Source organism: Lagenorhynchus albirostris, chromosome 15 (genome assembly GCF_949774975.1).
Source record: "Lagenorhynchus albirostris chromosome 15, mLagAlb1.1, whole genome shotgun sequence".
NCBI lineage: Eukaryota > Metazoa > Chordata > Mammalia > Artiodactyla > Delphinidae > Lagenorhynchus > Lagenorhynchus albirostris.
In genome coordinates, this window is record NC_083109.1 from 15,548,626 (window position 1) to 15,568,010 (window position 19,385).

A 19,385-nucleotide genomic window follows, 5' to 3' on the forward strand; every position below is an offset into this window, starting at 1 on the left:
ATCACAGTAACAGCAAATCATCTTTCACAGAGAGTTTTCTCTGATTAGGAAGCTAATCTGTGAACACGCTGGGTAGAAGGAGAAAACCCAACCAAATTTAAACACTCAAAACTCATTGCTTAACCGAGATTTGATTGTCATTTTTGTCCCCAGTTAGAAATAAGCAAAGCACTTCACTGGACTGGGTTGGTTGGTATCAAAATTGCCACATTTAAGCGACATCAAAAAGCAGAGGCGGGGGCTTCCCTGGTGGCGCAGTGGTTGAGAGTCCACCTGCCGATGCAGGGGACACGGGTTCGTGCCCCGGTCCGGGAGGATCCCACATGCCACGGAGCGGCTGGGCCCGTGAGCCATGGCCGCTGAGCCTGCGCTCCGCAACGGGAGAGGCCACAACAGTGAGAGGCCCGTGTACCGCAAAAACAAAACAAAAACAAAAACAAACAAAAAAAAAAGCAGAGGGGGAAAGAACCATGGAAAGGGGGAAATACCTACTATTCCAGAAGGTGAACTTACCGTTTTATTTCGTAATCGAATGATATCAGACACAGAACCAGCCCCACAGTACTCCATCACAATCCACAAGTCTGTGTTCTTAAAGTAACTGCCATAGTATTTGACTACGTGAGGGCTAGAGAGAGACAATGAGTTAGTGGAGCAGCCTTCAAACATCCCTATGAATTCATGATGTTAAATACATGAAAATTAATTTCTCAGCTCAAAAGGTCAATTATTCATATTTAAGGTTAAAACACGCACCCTCTTGATGAGAATGTAAAACAGTACAGATTTCTGGAGGGCAATAATAGCAGTGCAAAAATTGTGTGGGTCTCAACCCAGCATTTGTAAGTCTGCAATTCATCCTAAGAATTACAGATATTCAAAAAGAGATAGGTAACATCACAGTACTGTCTATAAAAGTGAAAATTCAGATACCATCTAAATGTCTGACATTAGGGAGTTTCTTTAAGAAATAATGATATATCCGTTTAATGCAACAACCATGAATCCATGGAAAACGTTATAGAAGAATACTTGATAATACGAGACGATACTCTGTTTACCAAAAAACAAACAAACAAAAACGCAGGTTACATAATAGCAAGCATGGTGAAACTCCAAAAAGAGATATGGAAGGATATGTACACCAAGTAGTATTTAACAACGATTCTCTCTCCAAAGAGAAAAGTGGTTTCCTTTCTTTTTTTATTTGCGTTTTTCCAAGAAGTCACATATACTTTGTAACAAGGAAAAAAATAAAATCATACTACAATCTATTGTAAAGGAAAAATATTCAGAATCAGACTTGAAAGTTTGGGTCTTGAAGACAGATTTCAGAAAAATGTCAAAATCCCTTTAAAATGAAATAATCTGTCCTCTGAAGCTACCAGCTTTAGCTAGATCATTATCAGGGCTAAATAATATTGCATAACATAGTAACGGAAGATGCTAAAACCAACTCAGCTGCATTAACTCTCAAAATTTCAAACGCCCCTTCATCCTTGGGAAACATGCCAATGACAAGGACAGCAGGGAAAAAAATATACACATACACAAAATGAATATTAATAAAGAAATGGATGAATAAACCTCTTAAGATACAGATCACTACACCTGCTCTCCCTTCCCTGAATTTCTATAGTATTTAATGCCTCTACAAGGCAATTACTGTCAGGTACACTGCTGGAGTATGTCCTATACAATCTTGTATTGTTGACTAGATTCTCCTGTTCATCTATAAGCCTGTCCTGTCCAATTAAAGTCTATAAACTCTAAGAGGGCCAGCACTCTGCCCTGTATCTCTTTGTATTTCTTAGCACAGAGAAATCTCTTTGAAATCCCTCATCTTTAATTAGACACATTTGCACACCCTGTTTGGAACACAGCTCTTGCACAGTCTATCAAAAGTGGCAAAGTTCCAATTTGCCCACTGGAAAAAGCTCCTGTAATATATCTTATGCAAGAGGCAAAGAAAAACTGCTACCTTACTCTGGTCACTCCAATCAAGAAATAGGAGGGTTTTAGCCAGCACAAAGTAACCACAAAAGTATAAAGAAAAAAAGAAAGGGAGGGAGGGAGAAGAGAAGTGATTGCATTCACAAGTCTACAAGACTTAAGGGCTCCTGGGCAAAATGCCTAGCAGGTAGCCCCACCTGCCTTAAGGTACAAGCTTTACAAACAGGAGGTACTGAGTTGATCTGCGGACCAAAAGAGCTTCAGAAAGATGAAGGCAGCCTCGAGCTGCAAGACTTTCTCATTCTCCTTTCAACTCCCTAGAGCTGCCACTGCCCTTCAGTTTGTGTCTCTCGCCAATCGAAACTGAGGAAGCCTGCTCCACCACAGTGACCTCCCATGTTGTCATGGAGCTTCAGGGCAAACCACGTGCTTTTCTGCGGTCACCTGCTGGCCCAACTTCCTGCTTGCAGCATTTGACAAATCTTAGTTCCTCAAAAATAAAATACTTAACTACTCTCAGCTGGAATCATTTCTTAAAATTGTGAAGGAAGGAACAGAACAGTAATACATAAATAAGTATTCTCTTTTTATTAGGTCCATTTGCTATTCTAAGGTTTCTGGAGCGAAAACCATTTGAATTCTCTCTTCTTAGCTGTCTCTGTAGAAATGTTTTCTCAATAGGAAGTAAGAGAGATCATTATCAAAAAAAAAAAAAGGCTAGCCACCACCACCTTCTGCCTCTTTGCCTCTTCTTCCTAGTTTTGAAAAGGGCTAAACTGAAACAAAACAAAACAAAACAATGCAAAAACAGAAACTCTGAAAGTTTAGCTGCTGAAACACAGAAACTTTTTCATCATTTTTTTTCTGAAAAGAACATTCGTAGTGATTCCACTAAACTCTTCCGTTTGCAAAATATCTAAGTAAATGCAATTCTAGGCGTCAAACTCTAAATATAATCACAGCATATTCGAAACCATGTTATCTCCAAAATAACACCAGATGCCTTTACCTGTCACATTGCTGCATTATAGAGATTTCTTTGATTATCTCCTGCAGGTCTGACTCCACAGGAACTTGCTTAATAGCAACAATCTGACCTGTCTCTTTATGAATAGCTTTGTACACGCTGCCATAGGACCTATAATTGGGGGAAGGAGAACATTTACAAAGTCAAAGCAAGCCAAGAGATAAAAAGTGGTAAAACACAAGCAACTCCCCATTCTAATTTATATCCCTACATGCCCAAGACATATATACTTAGCTACACTTGCGAAATTGAGATAGCTAAAGTACTTCAGGGAAAAACTGTCCTTAAGAGAACTTACCACAAAATGGCATCTTAGAAATTTCACATTTAAATTTTACTGAATGTATTAGTAGGAAATAACAGTGATAGAGTAGCTACCATGTCTGATGTCTGCTAGAAATTGCATCATCTGAGGTTCATCCTTACAAAAAAGGGGGTCATGAAGGGGTCATCATTCCTATTTTACAGGCAAATGTGAAAAGGCTCAGAGAGGTTACATGACTTGCCCAAGGTCACATAAGTGATAAATAAGTGGTCATTCCAAGATATGAATCCAGGTCTGTCAGAATACAAAGCCTAGATTCTTTCCACATCTGTACTGGGGTACAAAAATGGGGGTCTTGGTTTTCTTGCACTCATTCTAGTACCATGAGGTCTTTTAGTCCTTTCTCCTCCTATTTGCAATAATACTTAAAACATTAAGGAAACTAAAAATGTAAGCCTCTTAAATGCTAGTATCAGGTGAACAGAGCACATACAAATTCTTTTTGCCTTTTGCTCCATCTTCCCTTACGAGTTTATTATCAAGATAAATAAAAGGTTATGTAGCTATTCAATTTGGGGGCTAAAAGAACAGGAGATTTAGAATCTAAAGACCCAGGATTGGAGTCCTACCACCACTACATATCAGCTCTCATTTACAGACATATTATTAACCTTGTGCCTCAATTTTCTCATCTATAAAATGACAACAATACTACTACAAGACAATTGTGATGGTTAAATGAGATATCATCATCATCTTGCATAGATTACATTTTCACTGCAATTCTGGATGGCTGTCAGGGAAATAATGAGTAAATTGTCTTTCATATTTCCCAAACACACCTGTTTCTTCATACTGTCTTCGTGAAAAAAAAGATCATAACAGTGCCACCTAATACATCAAAGTAGCTGTGTGCTCTAGCTAACAAAATGACGCTCAAGGATTGTTTCAATGTGAAAGTCACAGAAAACTTTTTAAAAAAATCTATGTAGAGCACACACAAAAAATTTCCATTCCATCAGAATCCCTTATATTGGCAAAGCTAGTATAATGATACTTAAATGTTACCTAAAACATTTTTTTTTGCCAGGGAAAGGCAACTGCTGACCATGTGTGGAAGATCCAACCACTGACCCTTCTTCCTTGATACGATAACACCCTGACTTGTGAGGGTGGCAAATGCTTGGTCCCTGGGGCTAAAGCATGGTGGTACAAGCCAGTTGCAGGATTTCTATCCCCTTCTGCCAGTGACTGAACTAGTAGTAAGCATATGACCTAGTTCCAGCCAATGAAATTTAAGGGGAATTCTTCTGAAGGGTCTCTAGGAAAAACTTTCCTCCCTGGTAACAGAGAAGCAAACAAGGTGGCCCATTTTCACCTGCCACTTCCTTTCCTGCTTTGGTTACTGTCACGTGAGGCATGATGCTTGAAATTAACATGGCCATCTTGAGACTATGAGAATTACACAAATGCTAAACCATTATCAAGCCAGTTAGCCATTCTGGAATCTTTCACCCCCAGATTTTTTGCTACTTAGTTATTAAAGCTCTTATTGGTTAGCCACTGTTAGTTGGGTGTTCTGTAACTTCATCCAAAGTTATTCTTGATACCCTAGGTCCCATACATGTGAAAAGGTCTTTATTTCACCCTCATTCTGGAACGAGTTTTTCTGGATATAGAATTCTTTGACAATAGCTTTCCCTCAGCTCGTTTACTGTAGTTTTTCATCTTCTATTGCTGTAAAGAAGTCAGTTGTCATCAGGTTATCATTTTTCATGGGTAATCTCTCTTTCTGTAGCTTTCCAGATTTCTCTTTATCCTTAACATTCTGTAATTTTACTGTAACTAGAAGTTGATTTATTTGGCACTCCATAAGCTTCTTCAATCTGAAGGCTTTATTCAAGTCTGGAAAATTCTTAGTATTATCTCTTTATTTCCTCTCTATTACTTCTAATCTCCTTCTAGAGCTCCTATTGGACCTATATTGGACCTCCTCAATCCATGCTGTCTTCCTAGTTTCCAACACTATATTTTTGTCCTGCATTTGGTGATCAGTCTCACTTCTAGCTTTCAATTCACAAATTCTCTCTTCAGCTTGTCTAGTTGACTGTTTATCCAATTTATTGGGCTCTAGAACTTCAATTATTGTAGTTTTCATTGTCAAGATTCCCAACTTTTTCTTTTTCATGGGGTTGTTCATGTTAATAATTTCGTGTTCTCCTTTTAAGGATGTTATTCCCTCCTTTTACCTTTTTGAAAATTGTAAACAAACGTTAAATCCTGTTTCAGATGGCTCCATTATTTCTATTTCCTCAGGTGGGAGTTCTCCCACTTGTTAGGTCTGTTGATTATCTCACGGCACTGGATTTCCTTGTATGGGTTTCCTTTTATTTTGAATGATTCTTCTCTACACAGTGCTCACTGTCATGAGTGTTTCATGATGTCAGGATGGTTTCATGGTTCCCCTAGCTCAGTCATCTGGGCTGTACAATTTAAACCAGGTCTTGCACTAGGATTTAGGGTTTTTGCCCATCAAGACACCATACCTGAATACAGTCCAGGCCCAGTTCCTATAGTCAGACCAGTCCCTCTGCTTTTCCCCCAGGCCACAGGCAATCGATACCACAACTCCATACAGGAAGCCCATCCACAATCTTCCGACAAGGACAAGGCATGCTTTACTCTCCTCTTACGATGACAGCTATCTTCTCTACCCCTGGTCTATAGCTGGCTATGTATCCTTATATTTAAAAAAATTTTTTTCATTTATTATTCTTATATATTTGAAATGGAGAGGTTCCTACGTGCACTTACTCAGCAGTCTTGACCAGAACACCCTCCACGCCTCACTATGCTATCTGGACAGCCAAGAAAACTCCAAGAGCTCAAAGGTACGATTAAGATTCATGATTCCACAGATCACACTTACAGTACAGAGGATTTAGAAGGCTTTAGCAGTCATGCTCCCTTATAGGCAAGTCCCTTAAGACCTAATTCCCTACAACAAAAACTACAGTGACTCAATGAATTTTAACTGGCAGAGAACAAAGATGGTGGGGATGGAAGTGCTTCCCACAAGTTATGCAAGGCAAGGGTCAATGCAGAAACATAGAAATTATACAGTATTTGAGGCCAAATTAACCAGGCATAAGTCTTAATACCACTCACTAGCTATGAAACCATGGGCAAGATGTTTTTGTTATTATCCTAGGATTAAAAACTTAAATGAGTCAATGTGTAAAACTTTAAGTATAAGAGGAAAAAAAAGGCACTAGGCTCTAATTCAAAACACTTTCCAAGTGCTGTCCATCCATCCTGGTCTGGAGCTTTGGCTCTGCTCTGCCACAGATCCACATGATTTCCTCAAAAGGCAGAATAGCTGCAGCCTTGGGAATCCGATACAATCTTTTAGCCAGAGCTCATTTCACAAGGCCCATGTCAGTAAGAGTTCACAATCCATTCATTTTCCAGAACTACTTAGGGATGGCATGGTCATTTGTGTTTAGGAAGGAAGCACAGTTTGGGTTTTCCTTTGGGATTTTGCTCATTAAATGAAGCTTGTTCAGGCTCATTCAGTCGGGATGACAGAAATCCAAGCACTTGTGGTATCATTTAAAAAGACAATATGAGGATAACATGGGAAGATCTGAAGTTTTAATTGTTTTCTCTCTGGTGATGTCTTTACAGGGAAATTTCCAAGGTCCTTAATGAAGACATCCATAGATCTAAAACATAATTTAAAATAATCATAATTAGCTTAGTTTCTCATTTTACATTCCTGATCACTCTCTGTCTACAGTATTCTTTTGACATTCCTCAAAACCAAACAACCCAAACAGAGCTCCCTTCAAAAACACCTAAATATACTTTAAGACTTACGACTTAACTTTCATTTGTCATGATAAGGTCTGAAAAAATGCTTCAATTGATATATTTAAAAATAAAATAATAATAGTTGCCATTTAACGAGGTCTTATTAGGTGACAAGCACTGTACTAAGTACTTTAGTCCCATCTCATGAAACACTCAACATAACCCTATGAGGGAGATGCAAATATCCCCACTTTATAGTTGAGGTTTGCGAAGCTTCAAAATATTCAGCAATTTGCTCGAGCTCACTTGTTTATTATGACTAATAAACAGTAGAGCAAGTTTTAACCCAGATATGTCTGACTTCAGAGTCTATGTTCTTACAACTGTAATATACTTTCATTAAAAATGAAAGAAACAAGTTAGTTACATACATAAGTCAACTATGCCTACCACTCTTGATCTTATTCTAAGTATAACCTGTGAGCATGGTTAGATTAAGGGCCTTTGACTCACTGCCTTGAGGAAATACCAAGGATATCAAGTTAGAGCCGAAAATGGCAAGCAAGAGACATAGAAGGACTGGGTTTTTTTCCCCCCCCGCATACCTTTAACAATGCCAAGTCAACTTGTGGTTTCAGATTCATCGTGTACTTGTCTTTTAGCAGCGCAGGTGGTGTCATCTTTTACTTCCCTTCTCTGCTTGACTTCTTGCTTGATTGCAAAGAGTATTTTTCCAACTTACAAAAAGATGATGACTAATGTTTTTCACAAGGAGGTAATCCATGAAAACCTATTCCATGTAATCCAGGATTGGGTTTAACATTGCATATCTATATTAGGCATAAATAACACTAAACTCCGAAATAATATAATGACATATAAAAGCTGATTTTAAAGAACAGACATTAATTTGACATTTTTATAAGTTAACATTTCAGGTCTTCTCTTGAACCAGAAGTACTCCCGAGAGATTTTACAAAATTACACAAACACACACCCACATGTTTATTTGCTTATATAAGCATAAACTACCTCTGAAGAACACACAAAAAACTGCTATACTGGTTGCTTCTGGGTGGCTGAGAGATAGAGACAGGAGGCAAATTTTTTTCATTGTAACACTTTTAAAATTCTGGATCATGTGACTTGATTACCTATTCAAAAATGAACAACAAAAACTTAAGAAAGGGTGTCTCTAATATTTTAATGTCTTGGTCCTTAAGAAAAAGAAATAAACATACAAAGATTAAAAGTATCAATATATGTAAAAGTATAAAAACTTATGATATAACGTTTATTGTATCAGGAAAGCCAATAACGGCCACTATCTACTACCAAATATCATTTCACCAGTATTTTATAAACTCATTCACAATCTGTGTTTCAAGAAGTCCTCTGGTTCCCCACCTGTAATTCTGGATCTCTTAGGAAAGATGTAAAGGTAGTGACAGTCCTTGACTTATTTACTGTATTTCCCAAAGCTGCATTAACTATTGATAAAATGCTGAATTCCTTTTTTTTTCCCGCTGCTCTGTGTGGCATGCAGGATCTTAGTTCCCTGACCAGGGGTGGAACTCGTGCCCCCTGCAGTGGAAGTGTGGAGCCTTAACCACTGGACCGCCAGGGAAGTCCCTCCAGTGTTTTTTTCATGAAACAAGTTATTGCATACCTCTCAGAAGCTATGAACAGAAAATTAAAATATGTCTGATTAATAAAAAAAATTTAAATGAAGTAAAAACTAATTTGTGTTATTTGTTAAACAGATAAAATCATGCAAACCACAAATTTTACAAGAGAGAAAACAATAGATGTCCATGGTGTTGAAAAGATCAGGAATCACTAAATCTGTCTATAGAACTAATTGGGGGAAGAGGGAAAGGGCATTTCAAGTATTAAATTTACCTCCTACACTACCCAGAGCAGTGGTGATATGCAACATTCCCCTTTCTTTTCCTTAGTTTTCCAAATTATTGCCACGAGAAAGGTTCACATCCTTCTGGTGTTGGGGCAGGAAAAAGACTGGGACCTACTTAGTCCACCTACATTTTCTGTGTACTCACCCTTCTCCAAGTTTCTCTAAGACATCAAACACTTCTTCTGGTTGTTTAGTTAAACTATCTTCATCTAACTTTTTCAGCTGCCTGTGGACGAAGAAATTTAAACATAAAATACATTTTACTTGCTAGCAACTAGAATACAAAATGCATTATTTATTTTACAATTAGCATCTTAGGGATTTCTTTACAAAGTCTTCACTGGTAAATGACCATAAAGGCAAGCTAAGAGACCTTTAAGGGAAGCTGAAGGGCTGGTCTATGGACATGTTACACATGTCCTTGGTCACCCTGATCAGCAGAATCAGGACCAGAGGGTGAAGAGCTACCAAGAGGCTGACTTCAGTTCCACAGGAGTAAGAATTTTCTAACAATAAAAGTTGTTATGAAATGGTTTAGACTGCCTTAAGAAGTCCCTAGATTCCCATCACTGGAGCATCTAAACAGAAAATGAGTCCTCGTGTGGCTGCAATGTTATAGAGTGGATTTAAGCATTAGCTATAACCTTCAGAATCCATTTAAATCTTGAGATTCCATGAATTAAGATGGCATAACTCTCTGTTCAGAAAAGATGTTTAATGCAAGCTTAGCTATGAACTGAAACATGGTCTTAGACTAGAGGCCAAGGAAGACATAGAAGAGTCTTGCCCTCCGTTAGCAAGACTTTGGCACTTCTGTCGAAACACGTGGATTCTGTAGGTATCACAGAAACAGAAAGTGGAGAGTATACACTCAGACGTGACCAAAAGTAAAAACTAACCAGGCAGCTGGGAGTTTCAAATAGTCTCACCAAGACTCTCTGATGGGCAGTTGTATACCTGACTATTTCCCGAAATCAGATAGGTGCTGCTCACAACTTCTAGATAACTGCGATTTTTCTGACTATGACAAACATGGAAGGTTATAAATTAAGAGTAGGGTTTTTTAAAAAAAAACTCTGAGACCTCTGAAAATTATTAACAGGCTTAAAAGAGGAGTTTGCTAAGGACTAGTTGCGTGTGTGGGTTCTACACAATGGTTTCCTGAAACTACAAAGGACAACAAAGAAAGGAGAGCTCAGGAAATGGTGAAATATGGAAGTAGTCCACTGAAAATTTCTTTGAAAAGAAAAATGTTTAAACTAGCTGGACAATACCAATTTTTACAAGAAAAGACTTGAACAAAAAAAAATACACATACACATAAATGTGTACCTTCCTAGATAAAGTGGCAAAACCATGAAAGAAGCCAAAAAAGAGACAAAAGAAAAAAAAAAACCCACACACTTCAACGCATCAAGTGTATCCACCAATAAACGCTGATCTCAAAAAGACAATCTTAACAGGATTTTATAAATGTCAAAGACTAGAGAAATGGAGAACTGCTCCAAGTCAGTAACTTCCATAACTTGAAAATTAACAAACACGACCACACCGACCTTTGAAAATCAAAAGGTTCTAAGAATTAAATTCCAATGACATCACAAAAACTCCCAGTTTCAACACAAGAAGGACTGAAGTGAAATTCCTCTTCAATGTCAGAAGCGAAATTTCTATGAACTCAGAAATTAGAATGAACATCCCATAACCCGGGGGAGAGGGGGGTGAAGCATTGAATTTATAACTGTTTAAACAATGGACAATACCTCATTTCTCAAGTATAATTACAGTTTTATAAACAGTTCATATAAAGGAAGATCAAATGTGTTCCTTTGAAGTGGTGACTTCGTGGTTTACAAAAAGCAAAACTCACTATTTCAACTATTACAGAGAACACAGCATAACAAAGGAAACGGCCACTGCCATGAGAGACAGCTGCAGGCCTCTGATAATACTGTGACAGACAAACTTTATATGAGTGCTCAGATACTTCTTTAAAACAATCTAAGTGGGGTTTTTGTTTGGTTTTGGTCCGGTCTTAAGGGATCTTTTTATCTCTGGTGCCTGAATCCAGAGGTGGTCAATAAGAACATTCGTTAAATGGATTAATGAATGCAATGATGAGAATCATAAACCTTTCTCAGCAATCCTTGTGAGGTTTCAAAACTAAAAGAATATCACCCTGAAAAAGTATTACTGTGTTATCGACAAATAAGATTTCTATGGAAAATCTTTTGATAAGGGACTCAATGCTATTTTTTACATGAGTCTTCATGGAAGAAGCACTATAACCAAACAGCCCAACTCTGATGATTCAGCCCTCTCAGCTGTACTTCCCCAGGTCCTAGGTAGTTTCACTGCTTGCTCATAACTTAACAGGCCTGGCCAACACAGCCTCCATGGATCCAACACAGGGGGATGCTCCGCTCCTAAGTCAGGTGGCCACGTGGACGGTCAGCATCCCAGAAATGTACTCTACACATTCCACCACACTATTTGTATCTAATGGCAACTCACTTTTTAAAATCATAAACTCCTACATAAACCGTCAACTTTAATCTATCATCATTCACTTAGTCACACACAAATGTCAAACTCAAGGACACAAAGAACACTTCCTGCATTGGGACTGCTTTCCCTTGTTGGAAACACATGCCATCTGAATCTCTGAAAAGACACCTGTATCTTTCCAAACACAATAAGGGTGTTTATGAAGTAGTTACTCACCGGTTTGGCTAATTCCCAAACTTCTTTCTCCCACCTTAGAACTCTTGTAAGGTCCATTTTGTTTATATATACCTATTCCTCTTTCCACACAGAAGTTGTTGTGGGTTACAACTCATATATAAGATAAATGGATGAAATTTTTTAATGAAAATAAAATTAATGTGTTTCCCTCTCCCAACCCCCTCAAATTCATGTTAAAGTCCTAACCCCCAGTACCTCAGAATGTGACTGTATTTAGAGACAGGGCCTTTAAAGAGGTAATTAAGGTAAAAATGAGGTCAATGGGTGGGCCCTAATCCAACATGACTGGTGTCCTCATAAGATAAGGACACAGACAGTTACAGACGGAAGACCATGTGAAGAGAGGCCTCAACAGAAAACAACCCTGCCGATGGCTTGATCTCAGACTTCTAGCCTCCAGAACTGTGAGGAAATAAATTTCTGTTAAGTCGCCCAGTCTGTGAAACTGACACAGCAGGCCTAACAAACTGATACAAATGATAATAAAGTTAACTGGCTGCAAGTCCCGGCAGTTCACCAGCTATGGTGAGCAGGAAAGCACCAGTCATTTAAGTATTCAGCCCTCCTGGATGATTTTTTTTGAAATACTGACCAGCAAGAGTTTACTAATACTCCACTTATTTAATCTCAGTGATCTTGAAGATGGTTGAGAATCACACTGTAAGGTTAGAAAAGCTTGGAGCAACCTTATAGGTGTTACAGAGTACTTGCCCTCTTCATGAGAGGAGTTGTACTCCTGTATGTTGATTAAAAATTATACATAATTTGAAAAAGAAAAAAAAAAAGAATTCAGCCCTGCAATGCTTTTCTCTTGCACATTCAATAAAATTTTTAAAATCCAAAAGGCCCAGGAAATGAGTGTGTCAAAACCAAAAAGGTTTACTCTTTTGCCCAAGATTATACAGCACAAGGCAAAAGCAGAAACAAAACGCAGATTCCTAATTCTCTTTTCAATTAAACCAGGGCCTCAGGGAGAGAACGAACACGTTTCAGAAGGATTTATAACCAGTGTCCATTTATAATTGGATCTATGGTGCTATAGCATATATCTGCTAACATACACAAGGCCCTGTGAAACAGGGATACTTCCAGAAAGGCATCAGACTGAGGCAACCAAGAGCATGGACTCTGGACCAGACTGCTTGGATTAAAATCCCAGCTCTGGGGCTTCCCTGGTGGCGCAGTGGTTAAGAATCAACCTGCCAATGCAGGGGACACGGGTTTGAGCCCTGGTCCGGGAAGATCCCACATGCCGCGGAGCAACTAAGCCCGTGCGCCACAGCTACTGAGCCTGCGCTCTAGAGCCTGCGTGCCACAACTACTGAAGCCCGCGTGCCACAATTACTGAAGCCCGCGCGCCTAGAGCCCATGCTCCACAACAAGAGAAGCTACCGCAACGAGAAGCCCACGCACCGCAACAAAGAGTAGCCCCCGCTCGCCGCAACTAGAGAAAGCCAGTGCGCAGCAACAAAGACCCAACTCAGCCACAAATTAATTAATTAATTAATTTTAAAAGAAATCTCAGCTCTGTCACTTAGTAACTGTGGGACTTTTGGCTGATCACTAACCTCTCTGGGCCTCAGTTTCCTCACCTGTAAAATAGAGATACAGGTGATGGGATTGATGTGAGGGTCAAATGAGTCAACGATAAGTTGAACCATATGAAACTTCTCTTTTTATAGATCAAAAATGGTCAAATATCAGCAAATTCATATGGTTCAACAAGAGACATGGAAAGCACTGAGAACAGTGTCTGGCGCCCAGTAAGTGCTAGATGAGTGCAATAATGATTTTATTTCAGACTCAGCACACTACAGTAGGGTGAGCTGAGTCCATCCCAACCAGCTATTTGCCTTCTGCAAGTGTTTGTGCCCTTCAAACAAAGCCAAGGGCGCAGCCCAGGCTGTCGATCCCTTCCCTTCACCTCTCCACTGCCCCGAATTCCCACACACTGAACACTTCCTACTTTAGAGTTCGTTCTGCTGCAGGAAGTCAGAGGTCTCTGTGAAACTGAAGCGAACTGCACTGGCACCTCAGTCTCTACTCTCGATTTTTCTCCAGATGTGGCAGAGTGAGAGAAGACCCTGGTGTCCACAGAGCAAATCACTGATACAACTGCAACCAACTCAGGGGATTAGACTTTTCAGGATCAGCCACCCCCCAGATCTTGATTTAAAACAATTTCCAGGGAGCAAGAGGATTTGGAGCTGATATAAAACAATACAGACCTGAAAAGGGCACAGTCTGGCCACGTCCAGTGACCCAGACCTAGAGCAAAGAAGTCAACATACAGGACTGTGTCTCAACTCTTCTGGGCCTCAATTTGCCCGTCCAGAAAATGGTCTCTTATTTCCCTCTCTACCTCCCAGTGCTGGATATGAGGAAAATTTGGAGGACCCTGCATATCAGGGATGAAAGGCGCCATCATCTAGAGTGGGGACCAAAACCATCTTCTTACATGCTCTCCTCCACGAAGCCTCCCTTGCCAGACCGTCCACCTGCCTTGGCACATCTTCAGCCTCAGGCGCAAAGCTTTTCCCCTCAGCAGATCCTCTCCACTGCACCCCTCGGGTGGGACTCCCTCCCTTAGAAAGTCTGCCCAGCTCTCCTCTCTGCTAGTTCCCGACCCATCCCTTAGCCAGACCCCTCGTAGGTTCTCATCTGGCTTCAGCATGCTCCCTACCTCAGTGAGTCCCTTCTAGGACAGTACTCACCCAGTGGCCCCCGCCCTCAGCAGGTGCTCTCCTTAACTTGTCCCCACGTTCCTCAGCAGCTGCTCCCCCCACCTGTCCCCCACTTCCGCCAGTATGTTACCCCAGCAAGCGATCTCTCTAACCAGCCCCACATTTATCCCCCTCGGCCGGACCCCCACCAGCCAGAGGTCCCTAATTCAGCAGGTGCCCCATCAGCCGGATCACCCCGCAGGTCCGTCCCCTCCGGGGTCTCGCACGCCAGTGTCTCCCCTCTGCCAGTTCCCGCCTTTCCCTCTCCCCCCACCCCCTTCCTCTTGGCCAGCAGCCCCTCACCGGCGCGGCGGGTTCCTGAGCTGCACCGTCTCCATGGCGCTGCCGGCAGCCGCCCAGACCCGCTCACTGATCCATCCTCCCCCGGGACCTCCTGGATCCCGCCCCGCAGACCCTCCCACACTTCCGCTTTCCGCCCCTACCGGAAGCGGCGCGCGGGGCGGGAGCGGGGCGGGGCCGCGAAGTCCGTGCCTGGACCACGTGGTGTGGACCCGAGTCACGTGGAGCGCCGCGGCGCGGACCCGGAACTGCGGAGCACTGGAGCCTCCTCCCGGGGGAGGCCTCCTCAATCAAGCTCGGGACGGCGTCCTTGTCTCTTGCGACATTGTTCGCCCAAGACACTCGGTCTCGAAACCAAGAACCCATCTGTGCCTCGGGCCCGGCCGCTCATTTCTCAGACGGAGATACTGAGGCTTCTTGCGAAGCACCGCCTTGATAAGAACTGTGGATTCTTAACAAGCCAAATTCTACGCGGGAGGTATTTGTGGTTTCCTACCGTTCCTTTCTGGTTGAATTCTTGTTCCAGGTGGAGGCTGGAACGTGCATGACCTCTCATTGGATGTCACATAGCATCAGCTTGCAAATTGCCGCATCCTTTTAAGAGCCTTACCTTTCAGTCAGTTTGAGGACATAAAAATAGCTAATGTTTATTAAGCTCTTACCATGTACTTGCTTTCATATATTATCTCATTTAATCCTTATATCAAGCCTGTAACGTTATCTCCAATCTTATCTATTAATTATTTGACACTGCTTATCACGTTTGCGGTACTCCACTATTATTAACTCATTTAATATTCTTAAACACTGTAAGTTAGGTACTATTATTCTCGTAAGGCCAGAGAGGTGAAGCTCCCATAGCTAAAAGTATAGGTTTGGGGATTTAAATCCAGATGGATCTGATTCCAGAGCCTGCACCACCAAACTGGACAACCACTTGGACCCTCTGGTTGGGCATGAGAGACAGAGCTTCCTCTCCACTCAGAGATCCAGTTACAGCTGTGGAAGTTCATAAATCCTCAGTTGCCACCACCATCAGCAAGTGTTTAAGAAAGTGGAAGATTCCACCTAATTTACTCACAGAGAAAGTTACCCAGAGAAGCCTCTCACTGGTTTTAATTGTCCTGCTTTTCTCAAAGATATGCCATCTACAAAACCTAACACCTGATCAACCACCTTTCAGGGTCACCCAGGTATGGGACCCCATATGTTAAAAGCGGAGTAATGGAGCCTTTCTCCTGACAGGAGGAAAACATTTACTGAGAATCTACTATGTGCCAGGCACAATTCTAAGCTACCACTTAAGCCTCAAAAAACCCTATGAAGTAAGAATTATACCCATAATTCCTCTGCTCCATTGTGTCAGTCAGCGGCAGTCAGAATTTGGATGAATCCCTGTCCAAAATGGCTCACTCACATGGCTGACAAATTGGTGTTAGTGTTGGCTGGAAGCCCACTTGGTGATCAGGGATGGGGGGTCCAACTCCATTTTTCTTGAGCCTCCTCACAGAATAAAGGCTGGCTTCTAAAGTATATTTCTGGAAAGAGCCAGGAGGAAGCTGTAATGCCTTTCAATGGCATAGCTTTGGAAGGTACATAATGTCATTTCCCCTGTTGAAGGGGCCCCCAAAGACCCACCCAGTTTCAAGGAGAGTGGACATATGATTCCATCTCTTGATAGGGGAGTGGCAAGGTTTTGGAGGAGCATGGAGAACTGGAAATACTGTTTCAGCCATTTAGGGAAAATACAACTTGCCTCAGGTGTACTTGTCTGGTATACCACTTAGAATATATTCAGCCTCAAGCAACTGAAAAAGAACAATCTAAATGGTGGTTTAAGGCACAGTGGCATTTGTTGGGCTGCACCCCACAGGCCTACAAGGCCTGTGCTTGCCCAGCTTCAAGACCGAAGAAAGAACCTGGAATCAGCAACAGAGACATCAATAGTTTGATGGATGGGGGAGCTTACATGCCTGAAGCAAGGTCCTGGAGTGACACCCCACCTGTGTGCAGTTCACGGCAGGCAGGACATAGTGGCAGTCTTTGCTGGGGGGTGGGGGGGAATTACCAGTTATAGGGGAATTGATGTCAGGTGGGCTCATTAGTTACTGGGGAAACCAGCAGAGGGGCATGCCCCTCACCACCCCTTTGATAAGCCATGATTAGCTGGGGCCTAGGACAAGTACAGAGGAAGGTCAGTCATGTGAGTAGGGTATAGGTGCAGCAGGCCCTGGTCCACCAGGGGATGTACAGAGAGCAAGAGAACAGCCATCTTGAGTGGCCTGACCTTACAGCATATCTTGTTTATAACTAAGAAGTCCAGAAGTCAGCAGCTGTAGGGTTGATTCAGGGGCACAAGCACATCGATTTCATCTTTCCTCTCTGGCCTGATTCAGCATGTTGGCTTTTCATACTTGGGCTTATTGACTCACAATTGCAAAATGGCTGCCACACCTCCAGGTACCATGTCCTTAACGCAACAGAAAAAGAGCAAAAAAGGCTGTTTTGACGTCCTGTGTCTCTATCTTATCAGGGAAGGAAAAATTTCCCATAAGCACCCAGCACACATCCTCCTATCTCCTCGGCTAGATCAGGGTCACATGCTCACCCCTTGCCCAATCACTGGCAAAAGAATGAGATTATTGTGATTGGTTTACAGAAATCTTGATCCATTTTCTGGGCCAGGAGAATCTCAGGCAAAATTCAGACTTCAAGGGGATTCGGATGCAACAGCCACCCTACCCTCAGAATGTTTAAGGTCTGGTTGGGTTATGAGTTTACACAAATAATTACAGTTGACCCTTGAATAACATGGGTTTGAGCTGCATGGGTCCATGCGGATTTTTTTAAAATATATATGTACCACAGGGCTTCCCTGGTGGCGCAGTGGTTAAGAATCCACCTCCCAACGCAGGGGACATGGGTTCGAGCCCTGGTCTGGGAAGATCCCACATGCCACAGAGCAACTAAGCCCATGCACCACCACTACTGAGCCTGTGCTCTAGAGCCCGCGAGCCACAACTACTGAAGCCCACGCGCCTAGAGCCCATGCTCCACAACAAGAGAAGCCACCACAATGAGAAGCCCGCGCACCACAACGAAGAGTAGCCCCCACTCGCCACAACTAGAGAAAGACTGCGTGCAGCAATGGAGACCCAATGCAGCCAAATATATATATATATATACATACTCCAGTATTACACAACACAAGGTTGGTTGAATCCAAGGCTGCAGAACCTTGGACAAGGAGGGCCAAGTGAAGTTACACACGGATTTTCAATTGTGCAGGAGTTGGTTGTCCCTAACTCCTTCCTTGTTCAGGGGTCAATTGTATAACTAAATACCTGATGGCAGAGACCAGGTTTTTGTCAACAAACCTTTATAAGTGCATGTTGGGTGCCAGATCCTATTAGGTCTGGGGAGAGAAAAATAAAGAAGACCTACTTCCTGCCTTTAAAGACCTCACAGTCTGAGAAAAACTGTAAACTGATGTGAAATAAAATTCATATTTTATGGCAAGACAAAAATTTGGACATAAAAATTTTTCTCTGCCCTTTGGCCTCCTTTCTCCCCCCTACTGAGCATTGTGTGTCTGCATTATTGCATCAACCAAACCTCCCCATCAGCAGAAATACCTGCTCCACCATAAACAGCAACATTCTCCCAGCATAAAGACAACTTCTTAAAAGATAACATTCCTTCTTGATCTTGTAGGGGGTCACAATGACACTTGCCCTCTGTCTCAAAAAACTTATATAACTGTGCCTTGACTTCTAATGGGGGGACAGTTCTCAGAGCTGAGGTGCTGTTCCCAGGTTACAATCCTCAAACTTGGCTCAAATAAAATTTTCCACTTCTTTCACAGATTGACTATTGATTAATTTTCATCGACACTGACAATCACAGAATCAGAGCTAAATTAGGAATAAAATCCGGGAGCAATACGAGCAGAGGAGGGAGATTATGGAGGAGATGATGTCTGAGTTGATTAGTGGTTGAGTCAGGATTACGGAAGAGAAAAAAGTGTTTGGAAAAGAATTCCAGGAAGAGGAGAGCATAAGCAAAGGTCAAGAAGCAAAAGAAACAGCTTAATATGCACAGGTAGCAACAAGCAGCTTAAAAAAAATTGGAGCTGTAAGTGGGGCATAGAGTGAAGTCAAATGAGTCTGAAGATAAGCTAGTTTCCCTCAGCGAAAGATTTACATCAATCTATCATTGCATTCATTTATAAAATCAGTATCTATAGATAACTAGGTGCCAGTTTCCAGCCTAAGTGCCTTTGCACTTGCTAACCCTTTGTCTGAAACAGCATTTCCTAAATAGTCTCAGGTCTCGGCTCAATTATTAGTCTCTCGGAGACGCCTTCCCCACCCCCCTTACTTAAAATGTCTCCACGTGGTCACCTTCTATAGTATTACTGTTTTGCTTTCCTTATAGCACTAAACACATTATGAGATTATCGCCTTCATTTGCTCATGAAGTAACTACAAGTCAGGCCCCCCTAGAATGTAAACACCAGGCAAGTAGGGACCTGTTCACGGTTTCATCCTTAGGGTTCTAGCAAGCCAAAACGTCCAGCGCATCTCCGGGGACCCCAATGCAGCTCCGCGCTAGGTCAGAACTGAGCATGCGCAGAGGGAGGGG

The 19,385-nt window shown here is 41.8% G+C and overlaps 1 protein-coding gene across 3 annotated transcripts in view; it reads right to left on the reverse strand.

Moving 5' to 3' along the window:
* Positions 1-19,318, reverse strand: part of STK4 (serine/threonine kinase 4) — a 95,181-nt gene extending 75,863 nt beyond the window's left edge. Inside the window, exons 1-4 of one of the 3 annotated variants that reach the window (XM_060123267.1) lie at positions 19,273-19,318; positions 9,119-9,199; positions 2,963-3,091; positions 514-628 (exon numbers count right to left, since the gene is read on the reverse strand). In XM_060123267.1, coding sequence (XP_059979250.1) covers positions 514-628; positions 2,963-2,979 — 132 coding nt within the window. In that variant the 5' untranslated portion in view covers positions 2,980-3,091; positions 9,119-9,199; positions 19,273-19,318. Of the gene's footprint in view, positions 1-513; positions 629-2,962; positions 3,092-9,118; positions 9,200-14,744; positions 14,855-15,237; positions 15,329-19,272 lie in introns of those variants that run through there. The other 2 variants (XM_060123265.1, XM_060123266.1) reach the window with 2 other exon arrangements.
* Between the last annotated feature and the right edge of the window lie 67 nt (positions 19,319-19,385).